The sequence below is a fragment of the Leucoraja erinacea genome, unplaced genomic scaffold (assembly GCF_028641065.1).
Source record: "Leucoraja erinacea ecotype New England unplaced genomic scaffold, Leri_hhj_1 Leri_115S, whole genome shotgun sequence".
Lineage (NCBI taxonomy): Eukaryota > Metazoa > Chordata > Chondrichthyes > Rajiformes > Rajidae > Leucoraja > Leucoraja erinaceus.
The window spans coordinates 215001-236069 of NW_026575407.1; the positions used below are offsets into that span (position 1 = coordinate 215001).

The 21069-nt window shown below is 52.0% G+C and overlaps 1 protein-coding gene across 1 annotated transcript in view; it reads left to right on the forward strand.

Annotated features, from left to right (window-relative positions):
* LOC129715392 (pre-mRNA-processing factor 39-like) overlaps nucleotides 1-19977 on the forward strand; it is a 35660-nt gene extending 15683 nt beyond the window's left edge. The window contains exons 5-14 of the mRNA XM_055665279.1: nucleotides 1-126; nucleotides 929-1100; nucleotides 2419-2526; nucleotides 5884-6048; nucleotides 6478-6604; nucleotides 10712-10980; nucleotides 12202-12386; nucleotides 13737-13811; nucleotides 15581-15749; nucleotides 18626-19977. The exon at nucleotides 1-126 is cut by the window's left edge and continues 42 nt beyond it. Of these exons, the coding sequence (XP_055521254.1) occupies nucleotides 1-126; nucleotides 929-1100; nucleotides 2419-2526; nucleotides 5884-6048; nucleotides 6478-6604; nucleotides 10712-10980; nucleotides 12202-12386; nucleotides 13737-13811; nucleotides 15581-15749; nucleotides 18626-18688 (1459 nt within the window). The 3' untranslated portion in view covers nucleotides 18689-19977. The remainder of the gene's footprint in view (nucleotides 127-928; nucleotides 1101-2418; nucleotides 2527-5883; nucleotides 6049-6477; nucleotides 6605-10711; nucleotides 10981-12201; nucleotides 12387-13736; nucleotides 13812-15580; nucleotides 15750-18625) is intronic.
* The last annotated feature ends 1092 nt before the right edge of the window (nucleotides 19978-21069 follow it).

Consider the following 21069-nt stretch of genomic DNA (forward strand, 5'->3'; position numbering starts at 1 on the left):
TTCCGACCGACTGTGGGACATGTACGTGAGCTGGGAGAAAGAGCAGGGGCGGCTGAAGGCCGTCACCGCCATCTATGACCGGCTACTCTGCATCCCCACTCAGCTGTACAGCCACCACTTTGAGAAGTGAGTGTGGGAGGATGGAGGGGAGAGGGAGGGGGGGAGTGCGTGTAACCATATAACAATTACAGCACGGAAACAGGCCATCTCGGCCCTACAAGTCCGTGCCGAACAAATTTTTTTTCCCCTTAGTCCCACCTGCCAGCACTCATACCATAACCCTCCATTCCCTTCTCATCCATATGCCTATCCAATTTATTTTTAAATGATACCAATGAACCTGCCTCCACCACTTCCACTGGGAGCTCATTCCACACCGCCACCACTCTCTGCGTAAAGAAGCTCCCCCTCATATTACCCCTAAACTTCTGTCCCTTAATTCTGAAGTCATGTCCTCTTGTTTGAATCTTCCCTATTCTCAAAGGGCCGGATCAATGCAGGGTTGGTACAGATCCACCACCGATCTTCTAGCGTAGACAATAGGTGCAGGAGTAGAGGCCATTCGGCCCTTCGAGCCAGCACCGCCATTCAATGTGATCATGGCCGATCATCCCCAATCAGTACCCCGTTCCTGCCTTCTCCCCATATCCCTCCGCGATCTTTAAGAGCCCTATCTAGCTCGCTCTCGAAAGCATCCAGAGAACCGGCCTCCACCGCCCTCTGAGGTGATGACGCCCTAGCCTGCTCAAACTGGGGGGCCATGCCTTGGGACACAAGGGACCGCGGGAAGCGTAATGTCCCCAACCCCTGACTGGAGACAAACCCGGGGAAGCGACCCACTGTGGTTCTCTCTCTCTCCCATCTCTCTCTCTCTCCCCCTCCCCCTCCCCCTCCCCCCCCCTCCCTCCTCCCCCCCCCCCTCGCGCAGGTTTAAGGAGCACGTGCAGGGCTACTCGCCGAAGGACGTTCTCTCCACGGACGAGTTCCTGCGGCTGCGCTCGGAGGTGGTGACCAGCCTGGCGGCGGCGGAGGCCGACATCGACGAGGGGCCCCCCGGGGACGACCCCCCTCCGGGGGTGGGGACCAGGGACCAGGAGAAGGTGACCGAAAGGGGGGGTGGGGGAGATCTCGGCCGTCGAGATAAACAATTATTTTATAGTCACATGTGACAAGTCACAGTGAAATTCGTTGCAAGGTATACAAACAGTCGCTACGTAAAGGGCAGTGACAAAGTTCCAAAGTATCCACATCCCACACACCCCCCCCTCCATTGTTCTCCCTTCCCGTTTGTCCTTTGTGCCTTTCGGGGTTTTTTTTGTCATTGGGACTAGTGTAGCTGGGACGTGTTGGCCGGCATGGGCATGTCGGGCCGAAGGGCCTGTTTTCTCGCTGAGTCGCTCTGCGGCCGAATGTCCCGATTCTGCTGCGATCGTTTTTTTTTTTTTAAGACGTGGGTAGACAAAAGTGCTGGAGAAACTCAGCGGGTGCAGCAGCATCTATGGAGCGAAGGAAATAGGCAACGTTTCTGGCCGAAACCCAAGGGTTTCGGCCACAAACGTCGCATATTTCCTTCGCTCCATAGATGCCGCTGCACCCGCTGTGTTCCTCCAGCATTTTTGTCTACCATCAATTTTCCAGCATCTGCAGTTCCTTCTTAATGGAATGGTATGTTAGCTTTCATTGCAAAGGATTTGAGTATAGGAGCAGAGAGGTTCTACTGCAGTTGTACAGGGTCTTGGTGAGACCACACCTGGAGTATTGCGTACAGTTTTGGTCTCCAAATCTGAGGAAGGACATTATTGCCATAGAGGGAGTGCAGAGACGGTTCACCAGACTGATTCCTGGGATGTCAGGACTGTCTTATGAAGAAAGACTGGATAGACTTGGTTTATACTCTCTAGAATTTAGAAGATTGAGAGGGGACCTTATAGAAACTTACAAAATTCTTAAGGGGTTGGACAGGCTAGATGCAGGAAGATTGTTCCCGATGTTGGGGAAGTCCAGGACAAGGGGTCACAGCTTAAGGATAAAGGGGAAATCCTTTTTTAAAACCGAGATGAGAAGAACTTTTTTTCACACAGAGAGTGGTGAATCTCTGGAACTCTCTGCCGCAGAGGGTAGTTGAGGCCAGTTCATTGGCTATATTTAAGAGGGAGTTAGATGTGGCTAAGGGGATCAGGGGGTATGGAGAGAAGGCAGGTACGGGATACTGAGTTGGATGATCAGCCACGATCATATTGAATGGCGGTGCAGGCTCGAAGGGCCGAATGGCCTCTACTCCTGCACCTAATTTCTATGTTAAAAGACTTTTTAAGACGCGGGTTGGGGTCTCGAGCGCCGCTGAACTCGTGTGGCGCGGAGGACTCTCCGTGGGACCCTTTGACCCTCTTGTCCCTTCCCCTCTCGCCCCCTGGCCAGGCCGACAAGGAGCTGGAGAAGATCCGAGCCCACCTGGAGGCCACTCGGCAGGAGACGTACCTCGTGAACGAAGTGGAGGTCAGCAAGCGGTGGCACTTCGAGGAGTCGGTAAGGGCGAAGCCGGGCGGGCCGATGGTAACGGGAGAGTCTGGGACCAGAGGGCACAGCCTTACAATAAAAGGACGTACGGTGCGGGTAGGATGTGGTGAAAAGCTCCCGCCACTCTCTCAGACACAGAATGGATTAGACACAGATTCTCTCCGCCATCTTTACGGGACTGGCCGCGCGCGGTTTTAGAGAGAGCGTGAGGGGGCGGCACGGTGTTGCAGCGGTAGCGTCGCTGCCTCTCAGCGCCCGCATGTACACTCTGTGGAGTTTAGAAGGATGAGAGGCGATCTCATTGAAACATATAAGACTATTAAGGGTTACACAAAAAAGCTGGAGAAACTCAGCGGGTGCAGCAGCATCTATGGAGCGAAGGAGATAGGCAACGTTTCGGGCCGAAACCCTTCTTCAGACCCGAAACGTTGCCTATCTCCTTCGCTCCATAGATGCTGCTGCACCCGCTGAGTTTCTCCAGCTTTTTTGTGTAACCTTCGATTCTCCAGCATCTGCAGTTCCCTCTTAAAGACTATTAAGGGATTGGACACGCTAGAGGCAGGAAACATGTTCCCGATGTTGGGGGAGTCCAGAACCAGGGGCCACACACACACACACACACACACACAGTTTAAGAATAAGGGGTCGGCCATTTAGAACGGAGACGAGGAAACACTTTTTCACACAGAGAGTTGCGAGTCTGTGGAATTCTCTGCCTCAGAGGCCGGTTCTCTGGATACTTTCAAGAGCGAGCTAGATAGGGCTCTTAAAGATAGCGGAGTCAGGGGATATGGGTAGAAGGCAGGAACAGGGTAAGGATTGGGGGTGATCAGCTATGATCACATTGAATGGCAGTACTGGGTCGAAGGGCCGAATGGCCTACTCCTGCACCTATTGCCTATTGTTGAAGGCAGGAGAATGGGATTGAGGGGGTGAAGTAGAGCAGCCATGATTGAAGGGCCGAATGGCCTAATTCTGCCCCCTGTGTCTTGTGGTCTAAAATGCTGGAGTAACACAGCGGGTCAGGCAACATCCGTGAATAACATGGATAGGTGACCCTATTTCGGACTGATTGTGTGTGTGTGTGTGTGTGTGTGTGCGTGGGAAGACCATGCATGGTGGATTTTGCTGAACAAAGGCAGGAACTCTAATGTGTATGAAGAAATCTGACTTAAATCGAAGATAGGCTCAAAATGCTGGAGTAACTCAGTGAGGACAGCGAATGGTATGTTAGCTTTCATTGCAAAAGGATTTGAGTGTAGGAGCAGGGAGGTTCTACTGCAGTTGTACAGGGTCTTGGTGAGACCACACCTGGAGTATTGCGTACAGTTTTGGTCTCCAAATCTGAGGAAGGACATTATTGCCATAGAGGGAGTGCAGAGATGGTTCACCAGACTGATTCCTGGGATGTCAGGACTGTCTTATGAAGAAAGACTGGATAGACTTGGTTTATACTCTCTAGAATTTAGGAGATTGAGAGGGGATTTTATAGAAACTTACAAAATTCTTAAGGGGTTGGACAGGCTAGATGCAGGAAGATTGCTCCCGATGTTGGGGAAGTCCAGGACAAGGGGTCACATCTTAAGGATAAGGGGGAAATCCTTTAAAACCGAGATGAGAAGAACTTTTTTTCACACAGAGAGTGGCGAATCTCTGGAACTCTCTGCCACAGAGGGTAGTTGAGGCCACAGTTCATTGGCTATATTTAAGAGGGAGTTAGATGTGGCCCTTGTGGCTAAGGGGATCAGGGGGTATGAAGAGAAGGCAGGTATGGGATACTGAGTTGGATGATCAGCCATGATTATATTGAATGGCGGTGCAGGCTCGAAGGGCCGAATGGCCTCTACTCCTGCACCTATTTTCTATGTTTCTATGACAGGCAGTGTCTCTGGAGAGAAGTGTTGGATGGGTCGGTCTGAAGAAGGGTCTCGACCCGAAACGTCACTCATTCCTCCTCCCCAGAGATGTTGCCTGTCCCGCTGAGTTACTGCAGCGTTTTGTGTCTATGCTGGGTCTCTATTCCCTGGAGCTCAGGAGGATGAGGGGGTGATCTCATAGAGGTGTACAAGATCATAAAGGGAATAGATCGGGTAGATGCACAGAGTCTTGCCCAGAGTAGGGGAATCGAGAACCAGAGGACATGGGTTTAAGGTGAGGTGGGGGGGGAAGGAGGCTTAATGGGGAATCTGAGGAGTAACCTTTTCACACAGAGGGTGGTGGGTGTCTGGAACGAACGAGCTGCCAGAGTAGGTAGTTGAGGCTGGGACTTATTGCAATGTTTAAGAAGCAATTAGACCGGTACATGGCTAGGACAGGATTAGAGGAATATGGGCCAAACGCAGGCAGGTGGGACTAGTGTGGCTGGGACATGTTGGTCGGGGTGGGCAAGTTGGGCCGAAGGGCCTGTTTCCACGCTGTATCACTCTGTGACAGGTTTGGAGGGAGGGATATGGGCCAAACGCGGGCAGGTGGGACTAGTGCAGGAAGATTGTTCCCGATGTTGGGGAAGTCCAGGACAAGGGGTCACAGCTTAAGGATAAGGGGGAAATCTTTTAAAACCGAGATGAGAAGAACTTTTTTCACACAGAGAGTGGTGAATCTCTGGAACTCTCTGCCACAGAGGGTAGTTGAGGCCATTTCATTGGCTATATTTAAGAGGGAGTTAGATGTGGCCCTTGTGGCTAAGGGGATCAGGGGGTATGGAGAGAAGGCAGGTATGGGATACTGAGTTGGATGATCAGCCATGATCATATTGAATGGCGGTGCAGGTTCGAAGGGCCGAATGGCCTATTCCTGCACCTAATTTCTATGTTTCTATGACGGGTTTAGAGGAATATGGGCCAAACGCAGGCAGGTGGGACTAGTATGGCTGGGACATGTTGGTCGGGGTGGGCAAGTTGGGCCGAAGGGCCTGTTTCCACTCTGTATCACTCTGTGACAGGTTTGGAGGGATGGATATGGGCCAAACGCAGGCAGATGGGACCAATGTAGATGGAACATATTGGTCGGGGTGGGCAAGTTGGGCCGAAGGGACATACTAAGCTGTTTGACTCTAAAGGCGAACGGGGGGGGGGGGGGCGGGGGATACCAAGCCGGTTTATGCAAGGGGGGGGGGGGGGGGGGTTGGGGAGATACCAAGGGGTTTGGAGGAGATTATGCAAGGGGGGGGGGGGTTGGGGAGATACCAAGCCGGTTATGCAGGGGGGGGGGGGGGGGGGTTAAAAGTCAGACTGGGTTGGGCAAAGACCAGAGATGACCGACCGCGCACGCACAAGGTTTCCCCCCCCCTGCCGTCATTACTCACCCCCCCCGCCTCGTCGACCTCTTTCTCTCCCCCCCCCCCCCCCCCCCCCCCCCCCCCTTCAGATCAAGCGACCCTACTTCCACGTCAAGCCCCTGGAGAGGGTCCAGCTGAAGAACTGGAAGGACTACCTGGACTTCGAGATGACCAACGGCACCAACGAACGTGTTCTGGTATTGTTTGAACGCGGTGTGATCGCCTGTGCTCTGTACGAGGACTTCTGGATCAAGGTGAACCCCCTCCCCCCTGCAAACCTCGCCCCCCCCCCCCAGCTGTGGTTCTGACCTCCACACTGGCGGCGTTCATTAGTTATTAATTTCGTGTTTCTTAATTTTATTTTTTGCAAGCGTTCCAACAAAGAATTTCACGTTTTACTTTGATGATCTGACTTCTAACATAATCTTTTAATTCCATTGCTGTTTTATCTGCACGTGTTGCTACAAAACTAAAGAAGTTAAGGATTTGCTGAAGAAATGTGTAAGCGTGTTTCCACTGTGAGTGCCCCCTCCAGTTCTCAATAAGCTGTTTCATTTTTGTTCCACGATATGTCTTTTTATTTTAATTAATTGATGCCACACTGGGACCGGGGCTCGGTCTTGCCTCACTCCCTCTCTCTCTCTCTCTCTCTCTCTCTCTCTCCCGCCTCCTCCCTCCCGCAGTACGCCAAGTATCTGGAGAACCACAGCGTGGAGGCTGTCCGCAATGTCTTCCAGAGGGCTTGCATGGTCCACTTGCCCAAGAAGCCCACCCTGCATCTCCTGTGGGCTGCCTTCGAGGAACAGCAAGGTAAGGGGGGGGGGGGGTGCTCAGATTCAGATTCAATTCAGATTCAGATTCAATTTTAATTTTCATTGTCAGTGTACAGTACAGAGACAACGAAATGCATTTAGCATCTCCCTGGAAGAGCGACATAGCAAACGATTTGAATAAATAATAATAAGTGTCCGGGGGGGGGGGTGGTGATTGGCAGTCACCGAGGTACGTTGTTGAGTAGAGTGACAGCCGCCGGGAAGAAGCTGTTCCTCGACCTGCTGGTTCGGCAACGGAGAGACCTGTAGCGCCTCCCGGATGGTAGGAGGGTAAACAGTCCATGGTTGGGGCGAGAGCAGTCCTTGGCGATGCTGAGCGCCCTCCGCAGACAGCGCTTGCTTTGGACAGACTCAATGGAGGGGAGCGGGGAACCGGTGATGCGTTGGGCAATTTTCACCACCCTCTGCAATGCCTTCCGGTGGGAGACAGAGCAGTTGCCATACCATACTGTGATGATACTCTCAACCTCTCGAGCACGCGCTTTTTCTCTTCAGAGTCAAGAGAGTTTATTCGTATTCAAAGTTTAATGTCATTGTACAATGTACAGGACAGAGACAACGAAATGCAGTTAGCATCTCCCCAGAAGAGCGACATAGAATATAAGCAATCAATAAATTGTCATATAACCATATAACAATTACAGCACGGAAACAGGCCACTCGGCCCTTCCAGTCCGTGCCGAACACTTATTCTCCCCTTGTCCCATCCACCCGCACTCAGACCATAACCCTCCATTCCTTTCCCGTCCATATACCTATCCAATTTATTTTTAAATGATAAAATCGAACCTGCCTCCACCACTTCCACTGGAAGCTCATTCCACACACAGCTACCACTCTCTGAGTAAAGAAGTTCCCCCTCATGTTACCCCTTAAACTTCTGGTGAACATTGCCCAACGCATCACCGGTTCCTCGCTCCCCTCCATTGAGTCTGTCCAAAGCAAGCGCTGTCTGCGGAGGGCGCTCAGCATCGCCAAGGACTGCTCTCACCCCAACCATGGACTGTTTACCCTCCTACCATCCGGGAGGCGCTACAGGTCTCTCCGTTGCTGAACCAGCAGGTCGAGGAACAGCTTCTTTCCGGCGGCTGTCACTCTACTCAACAACGTACCTCGGTGACTGCCAATCCCACCCACCCAATCACCCCCCCCCCCCCCCCCCCCCCCCCCCCCCCCCGGACACTTTTTTTATTATTTATTCAAATCATGTGCTATGTCGCTCTTCCAGGGAGATGCTAAATGCATTTCGTTGTCTCTGTACTGTACACTGACAATGACAATTAAAATTGAATCTGAATTGAATCTGTCCCTTAATTCTCAAGTCATGTCCTCTTGTTTGAATCTTCCCTACTCTCTGTGGGAAAAGCTTATCCACGTCAACTCTGTCTGTCCCTCTCATCATTTTAAAGACCTCTATCAAGTCCCCCCTTAACCTTCTGCGCTCCAAAGAATAAAGACCTAACTTGTTCAACCTTTCTCTGTAACTTAGTTGCTGAAACCCAGGCAACATTCTGGTAAATCTCCTCTGTACTCTCTCTATTTTGTTGACATCCTTCCTATAATTAGGTGACCAAAATTGTACACCATACTCACCATTGGCCTCACCAATGCCTTGTACAATTTTAACATTACATCCCAACTTCTATACTCAATGCTCTGATTTATAAAGGCCAGCACACCGAAAGCTTTCTTTACCACCCTATCTACATGCGATTCCACCTTCAGGGAACTGTGCATAGTTATTCCCAGATCCCTCTGTTCAACTGTATTCCTCAATTCACTCCCATTTACCATGTACGTCCAATTTTAATTTGTCCTGCCAAGATGTAGCACCTCGCACTTATCAGCATTAAACTCCATCTGCCATCTTTCAGCCCACTCTTCCAAATGGCCTAAATCTCTCTGTAGACTTTGAAAATCTACTTCATTACCCACAAGATAGGACAATGACATTTTGTGCGCAGCGGTAAGAGTTGTGTAAGAATACAATGGATGCAGGAGTAGAGGCCATTCGGCCCTTCGAGCCAGCACTGCCATTCAATGTGATCATGGCTGATCATCCCCAATCAGTACCCCGTTCCTGCCTTCTCCCCATATCCCCTGACTTCACTATCTTTAAGAGCCCTATCTAGCTCTCTCTTGAAAGCATCCAGAGAACTGGCCTCCACCGCCCTCTTAGGCAGAGAATTCCACAGACTCGCAACTCTCTGTGAGAAAAAGTGTCCGTTCTAAATGGCTTACTCCTTATTCTTAAATTGTGTGTGGCCCCTGGTTCTGGACTCCCCCAACATCGGGAACATGTTTCCTGCCTGTAGCGTGTCCAAACCCTTAATAATCTTATATGTTTCAATGAGATCACCTCTCATCCTTCGGAACTCCAGAGTGTACAAGCCCAGCCGCTCCATTCTCTCAGCATATAAATTCTCTCATATAAATTGATGTACCTTTAGAAAGAAGATGGGGAGGAATTTATTTCGTCAGAGGGTGGTGAATCTGTGGAATTGATTGCAACAGAGGGCTGTGGAGGCCAAGTCAGTGGATATTTTTACAGTGGAGATTTAGAGATTCTTAATTAGTGCGGGTGTCAGGGGTAATGGGGAGAAGGCAGGAGACTGGGGTTGAGAGGGAGAGATAGATCAGCCACGATTGAATGGCAGAGTAGACTTGATGGGCCGAATAGCCTTGTTGTGCTCCTGGAACCTAGGAATGGATTCAACTATCTTTCTATCAACATGCAAACGGGCATTAAAAGCACGGGGCGCTGAGCTTTGCACGTCAGTTTGCCTTCCTGCTGCCTCCGGTTTGTGCCCCCCCCCCCCCCCCACAGATCTCTCTTTCCCCCCCCCCCTCCCCACCTTGCTTTCAGTTTTTAGAGATACAGCGTGGAAAACATAGAAACATAGAAACATAGAAATTAGGTGCAGGAGTAGGCCATTCGGCCCTTCGAGCCTGCACCGCCATTCAATATGATCATGGCTGATCATCCAACTCAGTATCCCGTACCTGCCTTCTCTCCATACCCCCTGATCCCCTTAGCCACAAGGGCCACATCTAACTCCCTCTTAAATATAGCCAATGAACTGTGTGGCCTCAACTACCCTCTGTGGCAGAGAGTTCCAGAGATTCACCACTCTCTGTGTGAAAAAAGTTCTTCTCATCTCGGTTTTAAAGGATTTCCCCCTTATCCTTAAGCTGTGACCCCTTGTCCTGGACTTCCCCAACATCGGGAACAATCTTCCTGCATCTAGCCCGTCCAACCCCTTAAGGCCCTTCACAGGCCCTTCGGCCCACCGGGTCCGCGCCGACCAGCGATCTCCGCACATCAACATTATATCCTACACACACACACACACACACACACACACACACACACACACACACACACACACACACACGCACTTGGGTCTATTCACGGTGGCACAGCGGTAGAGTTTCTGCCTTACAGCAAACTACTGCGCCAGAGACCCGAGTTCGATCCCGACCACGGGTGCTGTCTGTGCGGAGTTTGCACGTTCTCCCCGCGACCTGCATGGCGTTTTCTCCCGAGATCTTCGGTTTCCTCCCACACTCCACAAAGACGTGCCGGTTTGTCTGATAATTGGATTGATTAATTGGCTTGACAAAAATGTTTAAATTGTCCCAAGTTGGCGATACGCAGAGCGCTGCCCTGCCGACTACAAAATTCAGGCGGTTCTACCGAGGCAATAAACCTGGAGTGCAGGAGGAAAGCCGGAAAATCTAGGAGGAAAAACCCCGCGGGGAGAACGTGCAAACTCCGTACAGACAGCACCCGTAGCCGGGGTGGAACCCGGGTCTCTGGCGCTGCGAGGCAGCAGCTCCACCGTGCCTGAAGGAAGTGTTTCGGCCCGAAACGTTGCCTATTTCCTTCGCTCCATAGATGCTGCTGCACCCGCTGAGTTTCTCCAGCATTTTTGTCTCCCTTCGATTTTCCAGCATCTGCACAGTCCCTTCCTAAACTCCCCTCTAACTCTTTCTATCGACGCACATTAAAAGCATGTAGCACGATAGTTTGCCTCCGCTTGGTGACCCCACTACTCATCTCTCTCCACCGCCTTGTGCCCAGGTGATATCAAGGAGGCCCGTCGCATCCTGAAGACCTTCCAGCTGGTAGTGCCGGGCATGGCAATGGTGCTCCTGCGGAGGGTGAGCTTGGAGCGGCGCAGCGGCGAGCTGGTGCAGGCGGAGGCGCTGCTGCGGGAGGCGGTGGAGCTGCACCAGGGGACGCCCCTCTCGTCCTTCTTCGCCATCAAGCTCTCCCGCCAGCTGCTGAAGGTGCAGAAGAACCTGGCCAAGGCCCGCAAGGTTCTTCTCGAAGCCATCGACGGAGACAAGGTGAGGGCACTCGTGACAATAAACTAAACTGCGACTCACTGTAAAAAAAAAAACTGATACAATTTCACTGCACCCCAGGGGTGCACCTGACAATAGACTAGACTGTAACTAAAACAGAATTTCATAGTCTGGTTTTGTTTGGAGATACAGCGCAGAAACAGGCCCTTTGGCCCACCGGGTTTGCACCGACCAGCAGCCCCTGCACACTAACACTATCCCACACGCTCTCTTCCTCCTCTCTCCCCCTCTCCTCTCTCCCTCTCCCTCCCTCTCTCCTCTCTCTCTCCCTCTCTCCCTCTCTCCCTCTCTCCCTCCCTCTCTCTCCTCTCTCTCTCCCTCTCCCTCTCCCCCTCTCCCTCTCCCTCCATCTCTCTCCCTCTCTCCCTCTCCCTCTCCCTCTCCCTCCACCTCTCTCCCTCTCTCTCCATCTCCCCCTCTCTCTCTCTCCCTCTCTCCCTCCCTCTCCCTCTCTCTCTCTCTCTCCCTCTCTCCCTCTCTCCCTCTCCCTCTCCCCCTCCCCCCCTCTCTCCCTCTCTCCTCTCTCTCTCTCTCCCTCCCCCTCTCCCTCCCTCCCCCTCTCCCTCTCCCTCCTCTCTCTCCCACTCCATCTCTCTTCCCCCTCCCCCTCTCCCTCTCTCCCTCTCTCTCACCCTCTCTCCCTCTCTCCCTCCCTCCGTCTCTCCGCGACTGTTTTATCGGAGATCGTCAATACCCTCCCACACTGCAAAGACGTACAGGTCTGTAGGTTAATTGGCCTTGGTATAAATGCAAAAATTGTCTGTGTGTGTGTCTCTGTCTCTGTCTGTCTGTCCCCTTATCCTTGACTGTGTGTGTGGCCCCTGGTTCTGGACTGCCCCAACATCGGGAACATGTTTCCTGCGTCTCCACACCCTTAATAATCTTATATGTTTCAATGAGATTCCCTCTCATCCTTCTAAACTCCAGAGTGTACAAGCCCACAGCCGCTCCATTCTCTCAGCGTATGACAGTCCCGCCATCCCGGGAATTAACCTGGTGAGCCTACGCTGGGCTCCCTCAATAGCAAGAATGTCCTTCCTCAAATTAGGGGACCAAAACTGCCCACAATACTCCAGGTGTGGTCTCACCAGGCCACTGTTGGAAGATCTTCGAGTGATCGCCAATGATGACTGTGTCTAGATTAAACATTGTGGTGGGGTGCGCGGGGCATTAACGTACCATTGGGCCCCTGTCCCCCTGCAGGAGAACGTGAAGCTTTACCTCAACCTGTTGGAGCTGGAATTCAGCTGCGATGTCCGACTCAACGAGAGTAACATCCTCCACTGCTTTGAGCAGGTGCTCCTCAGCTCCCTGCCTCTGGAGATCAAAATCATCTTCTCCCAGCGAAGAGTCGAGTTCCTGGAGGATTTCGGCTGCAGTGTCCGCAGGTGAGTGTCCCGCCTGCCGTCTAGTTTGTGCGCGGACTGACGGAGCCGCCGTGATTAAACGGACGGCGCGGCGCGTAGAGTCGCAGCCTCACGGCGCCGCAGACCCGATTTCCATCCCGACTCTCCCAGATCTTCGGTTTCCTCCCACGGCACCAGTTAATAATACAGGAGTCGGCCATTAATTCCCGGGATGGCGGGACTAACGTACGATGAGAGAATGGGTCGACTGGGCTTGTATTTACTGGAATTTAGAAGGATGAAAGGAGGATCTTATCGAAGCATATAAAAATTCTGAATGGATTGGACAGGCTAGATGCAGAAAAAAGTTCCCAGTGTTGGGGGAGTCCAGAACCAGGGGTCACACACAGTTTAGGAATAAGGGGTCGGCCATTTAGGACTGAGATGAGGAAAAACCTTTTCACCCAGAGAGTTGTGAATCTGTGGAATTCTCTGCCACAGAAGGCAGTGGAGGCCGATTCACTGGATGTTTTCAAGAGAGAGTTAGATTTAGCTCTTAGGGCTAACGGATTCAACGGATATGGGGAGAAAGCAGGAACGGGGTACCGATTGGGGATGATCAGCCGTGATGATATTGAATGGCGGTGCTTGCTCGAAGGGCCGAATGGCCTCCTCCTGCACCTATTGTCCATTGGTACACATGACAAAAAACTAAATTGAAATAGACTCCATCTACGCTTCATGTTACCTCAGGTCAACAGGTTTGTTGGTTAATTGGCTTGGCATAAATGTAAATTGTCCCTAGTGTGTGTGTGTTGGATAGTATCCGTGTGCAGGGATCTGTGGTTGTTGCGGACTCTATTGGCCGAAGGGCCTCTTTCGAGTTCAAGTTCAAGTGAGTTTATTGTCATGTGTCCCTGTATAGGACAATGAAATTCTTGCTTTGCTTCAGCACAACAGAACATAGTAGGTTACACAAAAAAGCTGGAGAAACTCAGCGGGTGCAGCAGCATCTATGGAGCGAAGGAAATAGGCAACGTTTCGGGCCGAAACCCTTCTTCAGACTGGCGGGGGTAGAACATAGTAGGCATTGACTACAAAACAGATCAGTGTGTCCATATACCATAATATAAATATACACACACATGAATAAATAAACGGATAAAGTGCAAATAACAGATAATGGGTTATTAATAATCCGAGTTTTGTCCGAGCCGGGTTTAATAGCCTGATGGCTGTGGGGGAGTAGCTATTCCTGAACCTGGATTTCCGCGCTGTATCTCAAAACTAAACTAGACTTTAATGGGCTCCGGAGCGGCAAGGCGGCAGCTCTACCCAGATGCCCCCCACCCCGCGTCTGACGCTCTCTTTGTGCCTCTCCCGTCTCCGCAGTTTGCTCCACGCCTACGATGAACACCAGAAACTCCTCAAGCAGAACTCGAACAAGAAGCGAGCGGCAGAGAACGGGTGAGGTGCAACCCCCTTCCCTCCGACACACCGATCGGTGGAGTTGTACGGGGTGGGGAGGGTGGAAGGGAAAGAGATGTGAGGATGGTTGGTGGTGGTAATGGTTAGGGGGCAAGGGGTCTGGGGAGCGGGGAAGTGGATGGGGGCTTTCGAATCTGCCTTGGGGGCGCAAGGATCTGGAGAGGGATGGGGGGGGGAGATCTGGAGGCGGGGGTGTGTGGAGGGTCATAGAAACATAGAAATTAGGTGCAGGAGTAGGCCATTCGGCCCTTCGAGCCTGCACCGCATTTCAATATGATCATGGCTGATCATCCAACTCAGTATCCCGTACCTGCCTTCTCTCCATACCCCCTGATCCCCTTAGCCACTAGGGCCACATCTAACTCCCTCTTAAATACAGCCAATGAACTGGCCTCAACTATCCTCTGTGGCAGAGAGTTTCAGAGATTCACCACTCTCTGTGTGAAAAAAGTTCTTCTCATCTCGGTTTTAAAGGATTTCCCCCTTATCCTTAAGCTGTGACCCCTTGTCCTGGATTATGGTCATAAGTGATCGGAGCAGAATTTGGCCCATCTAGTCTACTCCACCATTCAATCATGGCTGATCTATCCCACACGCCTCACCCCATTCTCCTGCCTTCTCCCCGTAACCCCTGACACCCGCACTAATCAAGAATCTATCCATCTCTGCCTTAAAAATATCCACTGACTTGTGGCCTCCCCAGCCGTCTGTGTGGCAAAGAATTCCACAGATTCACCACCCTCTGACTGAAGAAATTCTCCCTCATCTCCTTCCCGAAGGAACTTCCTTTAATTCTGACGCTGTGCCCTCTGGTCCTAGACTCTCCCACCAGTGGAAACATCCTCTCCACATCCGCTCTATCCAGGCCTTTCGCTATTCTGAACGTTTCAATGAGGTCCCCCCCCCTCATCCTTCTAAACTCCAGCGAGTACAGGCCCAGCGCCGACAAATGCTCATCATATGTTAACCCATTTGTTCCTGGGATCATCGGGGGGGGGGGGGGGGGGTGAGAAGAGAGAGGCTGAGGGGGTTTGGAAGAGGTGGGGGGGGGGGGGGGGGGGGGGGGGGTCTGGAGAGGGGAGGAGGACGTGTCTGGAGGTGGGGTCCCGTAGAGTGTGGTCTAGATGGGTTTCAAGAAGGAACTGCAGATGCTGGAAGATCGAAGGTACACAAAATTGCTGGAGAAACTCAGCGGGTGCAGCAGCATCTATGGAGCGAAGAAAATAGGCGACGTTTCGAGCCGAAACCCTGATGGGGGGGTGGGAGGGGAGAAGGAAGGAAAAAAAAAGGGGAGGAGGAGCCCGAGGGCCCGAGGGGGGGGGGGGATGGGAGGAGACAGCTCGAGGGTTAAGGGAAGGGGAGGAGACAGCAAGGGCTAGGAAAACTGGGAGAATTCAACATTCATGCCATCAGGACGCAAGCAGCCCAGGCGGAATATGGGGTGGTGTTCCTCCAATTTCCGGTGTAGGGGGGGGGGACAGTGGGGAGATCTGGGGGGGGGGGGGGGGGGAAGGTGTTTGGACGGGGGTGGGATCATCGATGAGGAGGGGGGGGGGGGGGTGTGTGAAGAGAGAGGCTCGGGGGGTTTGGTGGAGGGGGTGTCCATAGTTAGGGTCCCGTAGAGTGGAGTCTAGATGGGTGGGTGGGTTCTGGAGTACAAGTGGGAGGCCAGTGGGGAGATCTGGAGGAGGGGGAGATGAAGTGAGCGCGTTCTGACTTTTTTGTCTTTGTCTCTTCGCTCCTCAAAGCCTGGAGGAGCCGGAGGAGAAGAAAGTGCGGGCGGATGAGGGGGTGGTGGTTAGCGTACCCGCTGTAGCAGCCGCCACCACTGCCAGCAGCACTGCCCTTGCCACCGCAGACAGCAGCAGCAGCAGCAGCAGCAGCCAGGCAGCTTACAACTACAGCGCTTGGTACCAGGTAGGCTGCCGTGTGGAAAACCGGCCCTTCGGCCCAAACAGCTCTCGTTAGGTTGGATTGTTCAGAAACATAAACAATAGGTGCAGGAGTAGGCCGTTCGGCCCTTCCAGCCAGCACCACCATTCAATGTGATCATCCCCAATCAGTACCCCATTCCTGCCTTCTCCCTCGACTCCACCAGCCCCCAGAGCTCTACCTAACTCTCTCTTAAATCCATCCAGTGATCCGGCCTCCACTGCCCTCTGTGGCAGGGAATTCCACAAATTCACACAACTCTCATAACGTTTTTGGTTTTGGGTCGAGTGTCGTCGTGGGTTTTTTGGTTCAGTGTTTAGAGATACAGCGCGGAAACGCCTCCCCCCCCCGCACACGGACACTATCCCACACCCACTAGGGGACATTTGACATTTGCGCCAAGCCAATTATCCCACAAACCCGCACGTCCACTCCACAAAGACGTGCGGGTTTGTGGGTTAATTGGCTCGTTGTAAATGTCAAACATGTCGATGTCAAATGTTAGAGGAAACCGAAGATCTCGGAGGAAACCCACGCTGGTCAGGCGGAGAATGGTACAAACTCCGTACAGACAGCGCCCGTAGTCGGGATCGAACCCGGGTCTCTGGTGCTGTGAGGCAGCAACTCTACCGCTCTCCGCCACCCAAAATTGGTTGGTGTTGGGTTTAGTTTAGTTTCAGGTTTGATTTAGTCTTGGGTTTAGCGTAGTTTAGAGATACAGCGCGGAAACGGGGCCCTTGGCCCACCGGGTCCGCGCCGACCAGCGATCCCCGCACACGAACACTATAGAAATGCATTTCGTTGTCTCTGTACTGTACACTGACAATGACAATTAAAATTGAATCTGAATCTGAAACATAGAAACATAGAAATTAGGTACAGGAGTAGAGGCCATTCGGCCCTTCGAGCCTGCACCGCCATTCAATATGATCATGGCTGATCATCCAACTCAGTATCCCGTACCTGCCTTCTCTCCATACCCTCTGATCCCCTTAGCCACAAGGGCCACATCTAACTCCCTCTTAAATATAGCCAATGAACTGTGGCCTCAACTACCCTCTGTGGCAGAGAGTTCCAGAGATTCACCACTCTCTGTGTGAAAAAAGTTCTTCTCATCTCGTTTTAAAGGATTTCCCCCTTATCCTTAAGCTAAGCTGTGACCCCTTGTCCTGGACTTCCCCAACATCGGGAGCAATCTTCCTGCATCTAGCCTGTCCAACCCCTTAAGAATTTTGTAAGTTTCTATAAGATCCTCTCTCAGTCTCCTAAATTCTAGAGAGTATAAACCAAGTCTATCCAGTCTTTCTTCATAAGACAGTCCTGACATCCCAGGAATCAGTCTGGTGAACCGTCTCTGTACTCCCTCTATGGCAAGAATGTCCTTCCTCAGATTTGGAGACCAAAACTGTATGCAATACTCCAGGTGTGGTCTCACCAAGACCCTGTACAACTGCAGTAGAACACACCCACACACACACACACACACACACACACACACACACACACACACACACACACACACACACACACACACACACACACACACACACACACACACACACACACACACACACACACACACACACACACTAGGGACAAACCTGCACATCTTTAGAGTGTGGGAGGAATCCAGAGCACCCGGAGAAATCCCACTCGGTCACGGGGAGGACGTCCAAACTCCGTACAGACAGCGCCCGTAGTCGGGATCGAACCCGGGTCTCTGGTGCTGGGAGGCAGCAACTCCACTGTGCACCCATCCCTTTATTCTCCCCTCCCCCAACCTCGCCTCCTGGATGCTCCCACATTCCAAAGACAAGCCGATGTACCAATTGGCCTCTGTAAATTGAGTCCGCACTCTGAAGAAGACTCCCGATGGCCCGGTGCGTCACCTCTCCGTGTTATGGCGATAGGAGTCGCGGCGATAAGAGTTTTTTTTTTTTTTTTTCACATTTTATTTTTATTAGAAGTACAGGTAAATTACAATCCTACACAACACATATATCTTAATACATTTTTTGTACCGCTTCATTTTTTTTTTGAGCTTTAAGAAAAGGTAGAAGTAAGGAAAGTAAAGAAAGTGCAAGAGAGTCGTGCAGTGCAAGAGTGTTAGGAAAAGAAAGCCCCTTAGAAAAGAAGTTAGCCAGAAGGAAGTAAAGCCACATGAGAAAATAGACTCTAGAAAAGAAAGAGATAGAAAATGAAACAATCGCTCTATTATAACACTAAACTCCGCCTGTGGACTACCAAGAAGTCTGTTTTTGTTATTTTACCTCCCGTTACCAGGTCCTGATACCACTTATTTATATATTTGTTTTTTTTTTCGGTTCGATCCTGAGCGCGGGTGCTGCCTGTACTGAGTTTGCACGGACTCCCCATGACCCCCCCGTGGGGTTTCCTCCCACAGTCCCATGGCCCATTCTGGCCGAAACTAGTCGGTTCCTTTGCCCGATAAGGGGTCGGGACAGGTTAGATGCAGGAAGATTATTCCCGTTGTTGGGGAAGTCCAGAACAAGGGGCCACACACACAGTTTAAGGATAAGAGGGAAATCTTTTAGGACCGAGATGAGAAAATCATTTTTCACACAGAGAGTGTGGTGAATCTGTGGAATTCTCTGCCACAGAGGGTAGTTGAGGCCACACAGTTCATTGGCTGTATTTAAGAGAGAGTTAGATGTGGGATCAGGGGGTATGGAGAGAAGGCAGGGATGGGATACTGAGTTGGATGATCAGCCATGATCATATCGAATGGCGGTGCAGGCTCGAATGGCCTACTCCACCTATTTTCTGTGTTTCTATGATAACGGCCACCTTGTGTCGTCGTGCTAATGTTTTACTCTCTCTCTCTCTCGCTCTCTGGCCAGCCTTACGGATCGTATGGATATCAGAATCCTTGGAACTACAGTCAGTACTATCCCCACAGCTGAGGCTAGACGACCCCTGCCAGACGGGCCGGCAACTTGTGCGTCTGTGTGTCTGCGGACAGAAACCATGTGACCTGTTTCTGCCCCCCCGTCCCATCCCCTCCCCTTCTCCCAACCCTCACCTTGTCCATCAAGCATCATCTCTCTGCTCCTACGAGCCCCGGGATCTGACTGGAATGGGATCCCCTCCATCTACGGTTCCCGTGTTTATTCAACTGGAGATCCGGGGGATAATGAAATGTGAAGTTCTCGACGAGGCCGCAAGCTGCCGGCCGTTCCTCTCCGCCGCTGGGACGTTGTTGTCCTCCCCAACCCCCGTGCGTGCGTGTGCGTGTGTGTGTGCGCGCGCGTGTGGGTCTCGGTTATGGTGAGTGGAGGGGGGGAGAGAGAGGGGGGGGAAAACGTGGAATCCGGAGCTGGCCGTCGACAGGACTGGATTGTATATTGTAGATTAACTGCACTTTCGAACCGTTGTGTGTGGGTCGGGTCTGTGCCGGGAGGGTTTTGTTTCGGGAGGCTGGGGTTGAATATTTCCCCACTCCCCCCCCCCGGGGTTTGGGTGGGGAGTGTTTTGAGATTTTGGGTTTTTTTTTTTTTTTTCTGTCCACATACACGGTGTACGTATACACGCGAGCGCAGGTTTACACACGAGAGCACGATCCCACTGCCCCCGTTTGGTGTCGTGCGGCCCAGTTAGAGAATAGCGCGCTTAAACCGACCCGAACGATCCCCACGTGCTTCTACAGCCCTGGCACTGTAGCCGGGAAGATCGACGCAAAAAGCTGGAGTAACTCAGCGGGACATGCAGGCAGCATCTCTGGAGAGAAGGAATGGGCGACGTTTCGGGTCGAGACCCTTCTTCAGATGTTTCCGGCCTTTGGACCTGAAACGCCACCACCTTCCTTCTCTCCAGCGGTGCTGCCCGTCCCGCCTGAGTTACTCCGGCTTTTTGTGTCCGTGTCTTTGGTGTAAACCGGGCACCTGCTGTTCCTTCCTACACGGTAGCCAGGGAACTCCTGCCGGCTTCAGAGTGACTGCGTCAGCCACTGCCCACAACCAACATGGAGTCTGAGCCAGGGAACTTCCCCTTGCCCACAACCAACATGGAGTCTGACCCAGGGAACTTCCCCTTGCCCACAACCAACATGGAGTCTGACCCAGGGAACCGCCCCTTGCCCACAACCAACATGGAGTCTGACCCAGGGAACTTCCCCTTGCCCACAACCAACATGGAGTCTTACCCAGGGAACTTCCCCTTGCCCACAACCAACATGGAGTCTGACCCAGGGAACTTGCCCACAACCAACATGGAGTCTGACCCAGGGAACTTCCCCTTGCCCACAACCAACATGGAGTCTGACCCAGGGAACTTCCCCTTGCCCACAACCAACATGGAGTCTGACCCAGGGAACCTCCCCTTGCCCACAACCAACATGGAGTCTGACCCAGGGAACTTCCCCTTGCCCACAACCAACATGGAGTCTGACCCAGGGAATTTCCCCTTGCCCACAACCAACATGGAGTCTTACCCAGGGAACTTCCCCTTGCCCACAACCAACATGGAGTCTGGCCCAGGGAACTTCCCCTTGCCCACAACCAACATGGAGTCTGACCCAGGGAACTTCCCCTTGCCCACAACCAACATGGAGTCTTACCCAGGGAGCGCCTGTCCTCATGTGCCAAGTGTGACACTATTTATCGACCCCCACGATCGCCAACCCCTTTATTTTCTGTACAGATTCTTTTGAGCAAAGACAAAACCATTTTGTGCGGCTTTTTTAAAAAATGAATGTAATGTTCCATTTTGGTTTTGAATGGCTGGTGTAAATAAATGGTATCTTGGAGATAATGATCTGTGTGTGTGTGTGTGGGAAGCTGATCCTATCCCTAATCTGTCCAGTGCCTCGCTTGAGTACACTGGGGTCATGGCCATTAAGTGTGTGTGTGTGTGTGTGTGTAAAAAAAAAAACTTGTCATTGAACAGGTTAAGAGTTCGGCACAAAGTGCTGGAGTAAAGGGCCTGTCCCACTTCTGCAACTTTTTCGGCGACTGCCAGCACCCGTCATAGTCGTAGCAGGTCGCCAGAAAATTCTCAACGTGTTGAAAATCCAGTGGCGACCAGAACAAGAACAACTTCATCCGTGTCGCCTGTATGGCCGTGAGTCGTCTCCTCAGTCGCCCAAAGAGTCGGTAGCGTCTTTCTGGTTGCCGCTGGATTTTCAACATGTTGAAAACTTTCGGCGACCTGCAAAGACCTACGACAGGTGCTGAAAAAGTCGCGTAAGTGGGACAGGCCCGTAACTCAGCGGGACTGGCAGCATCTCTGGAGGAGAGAATGAACGGGTGGCGTTTCGTGTCGAGGCCCTTCTAACTGAGAATTAAGA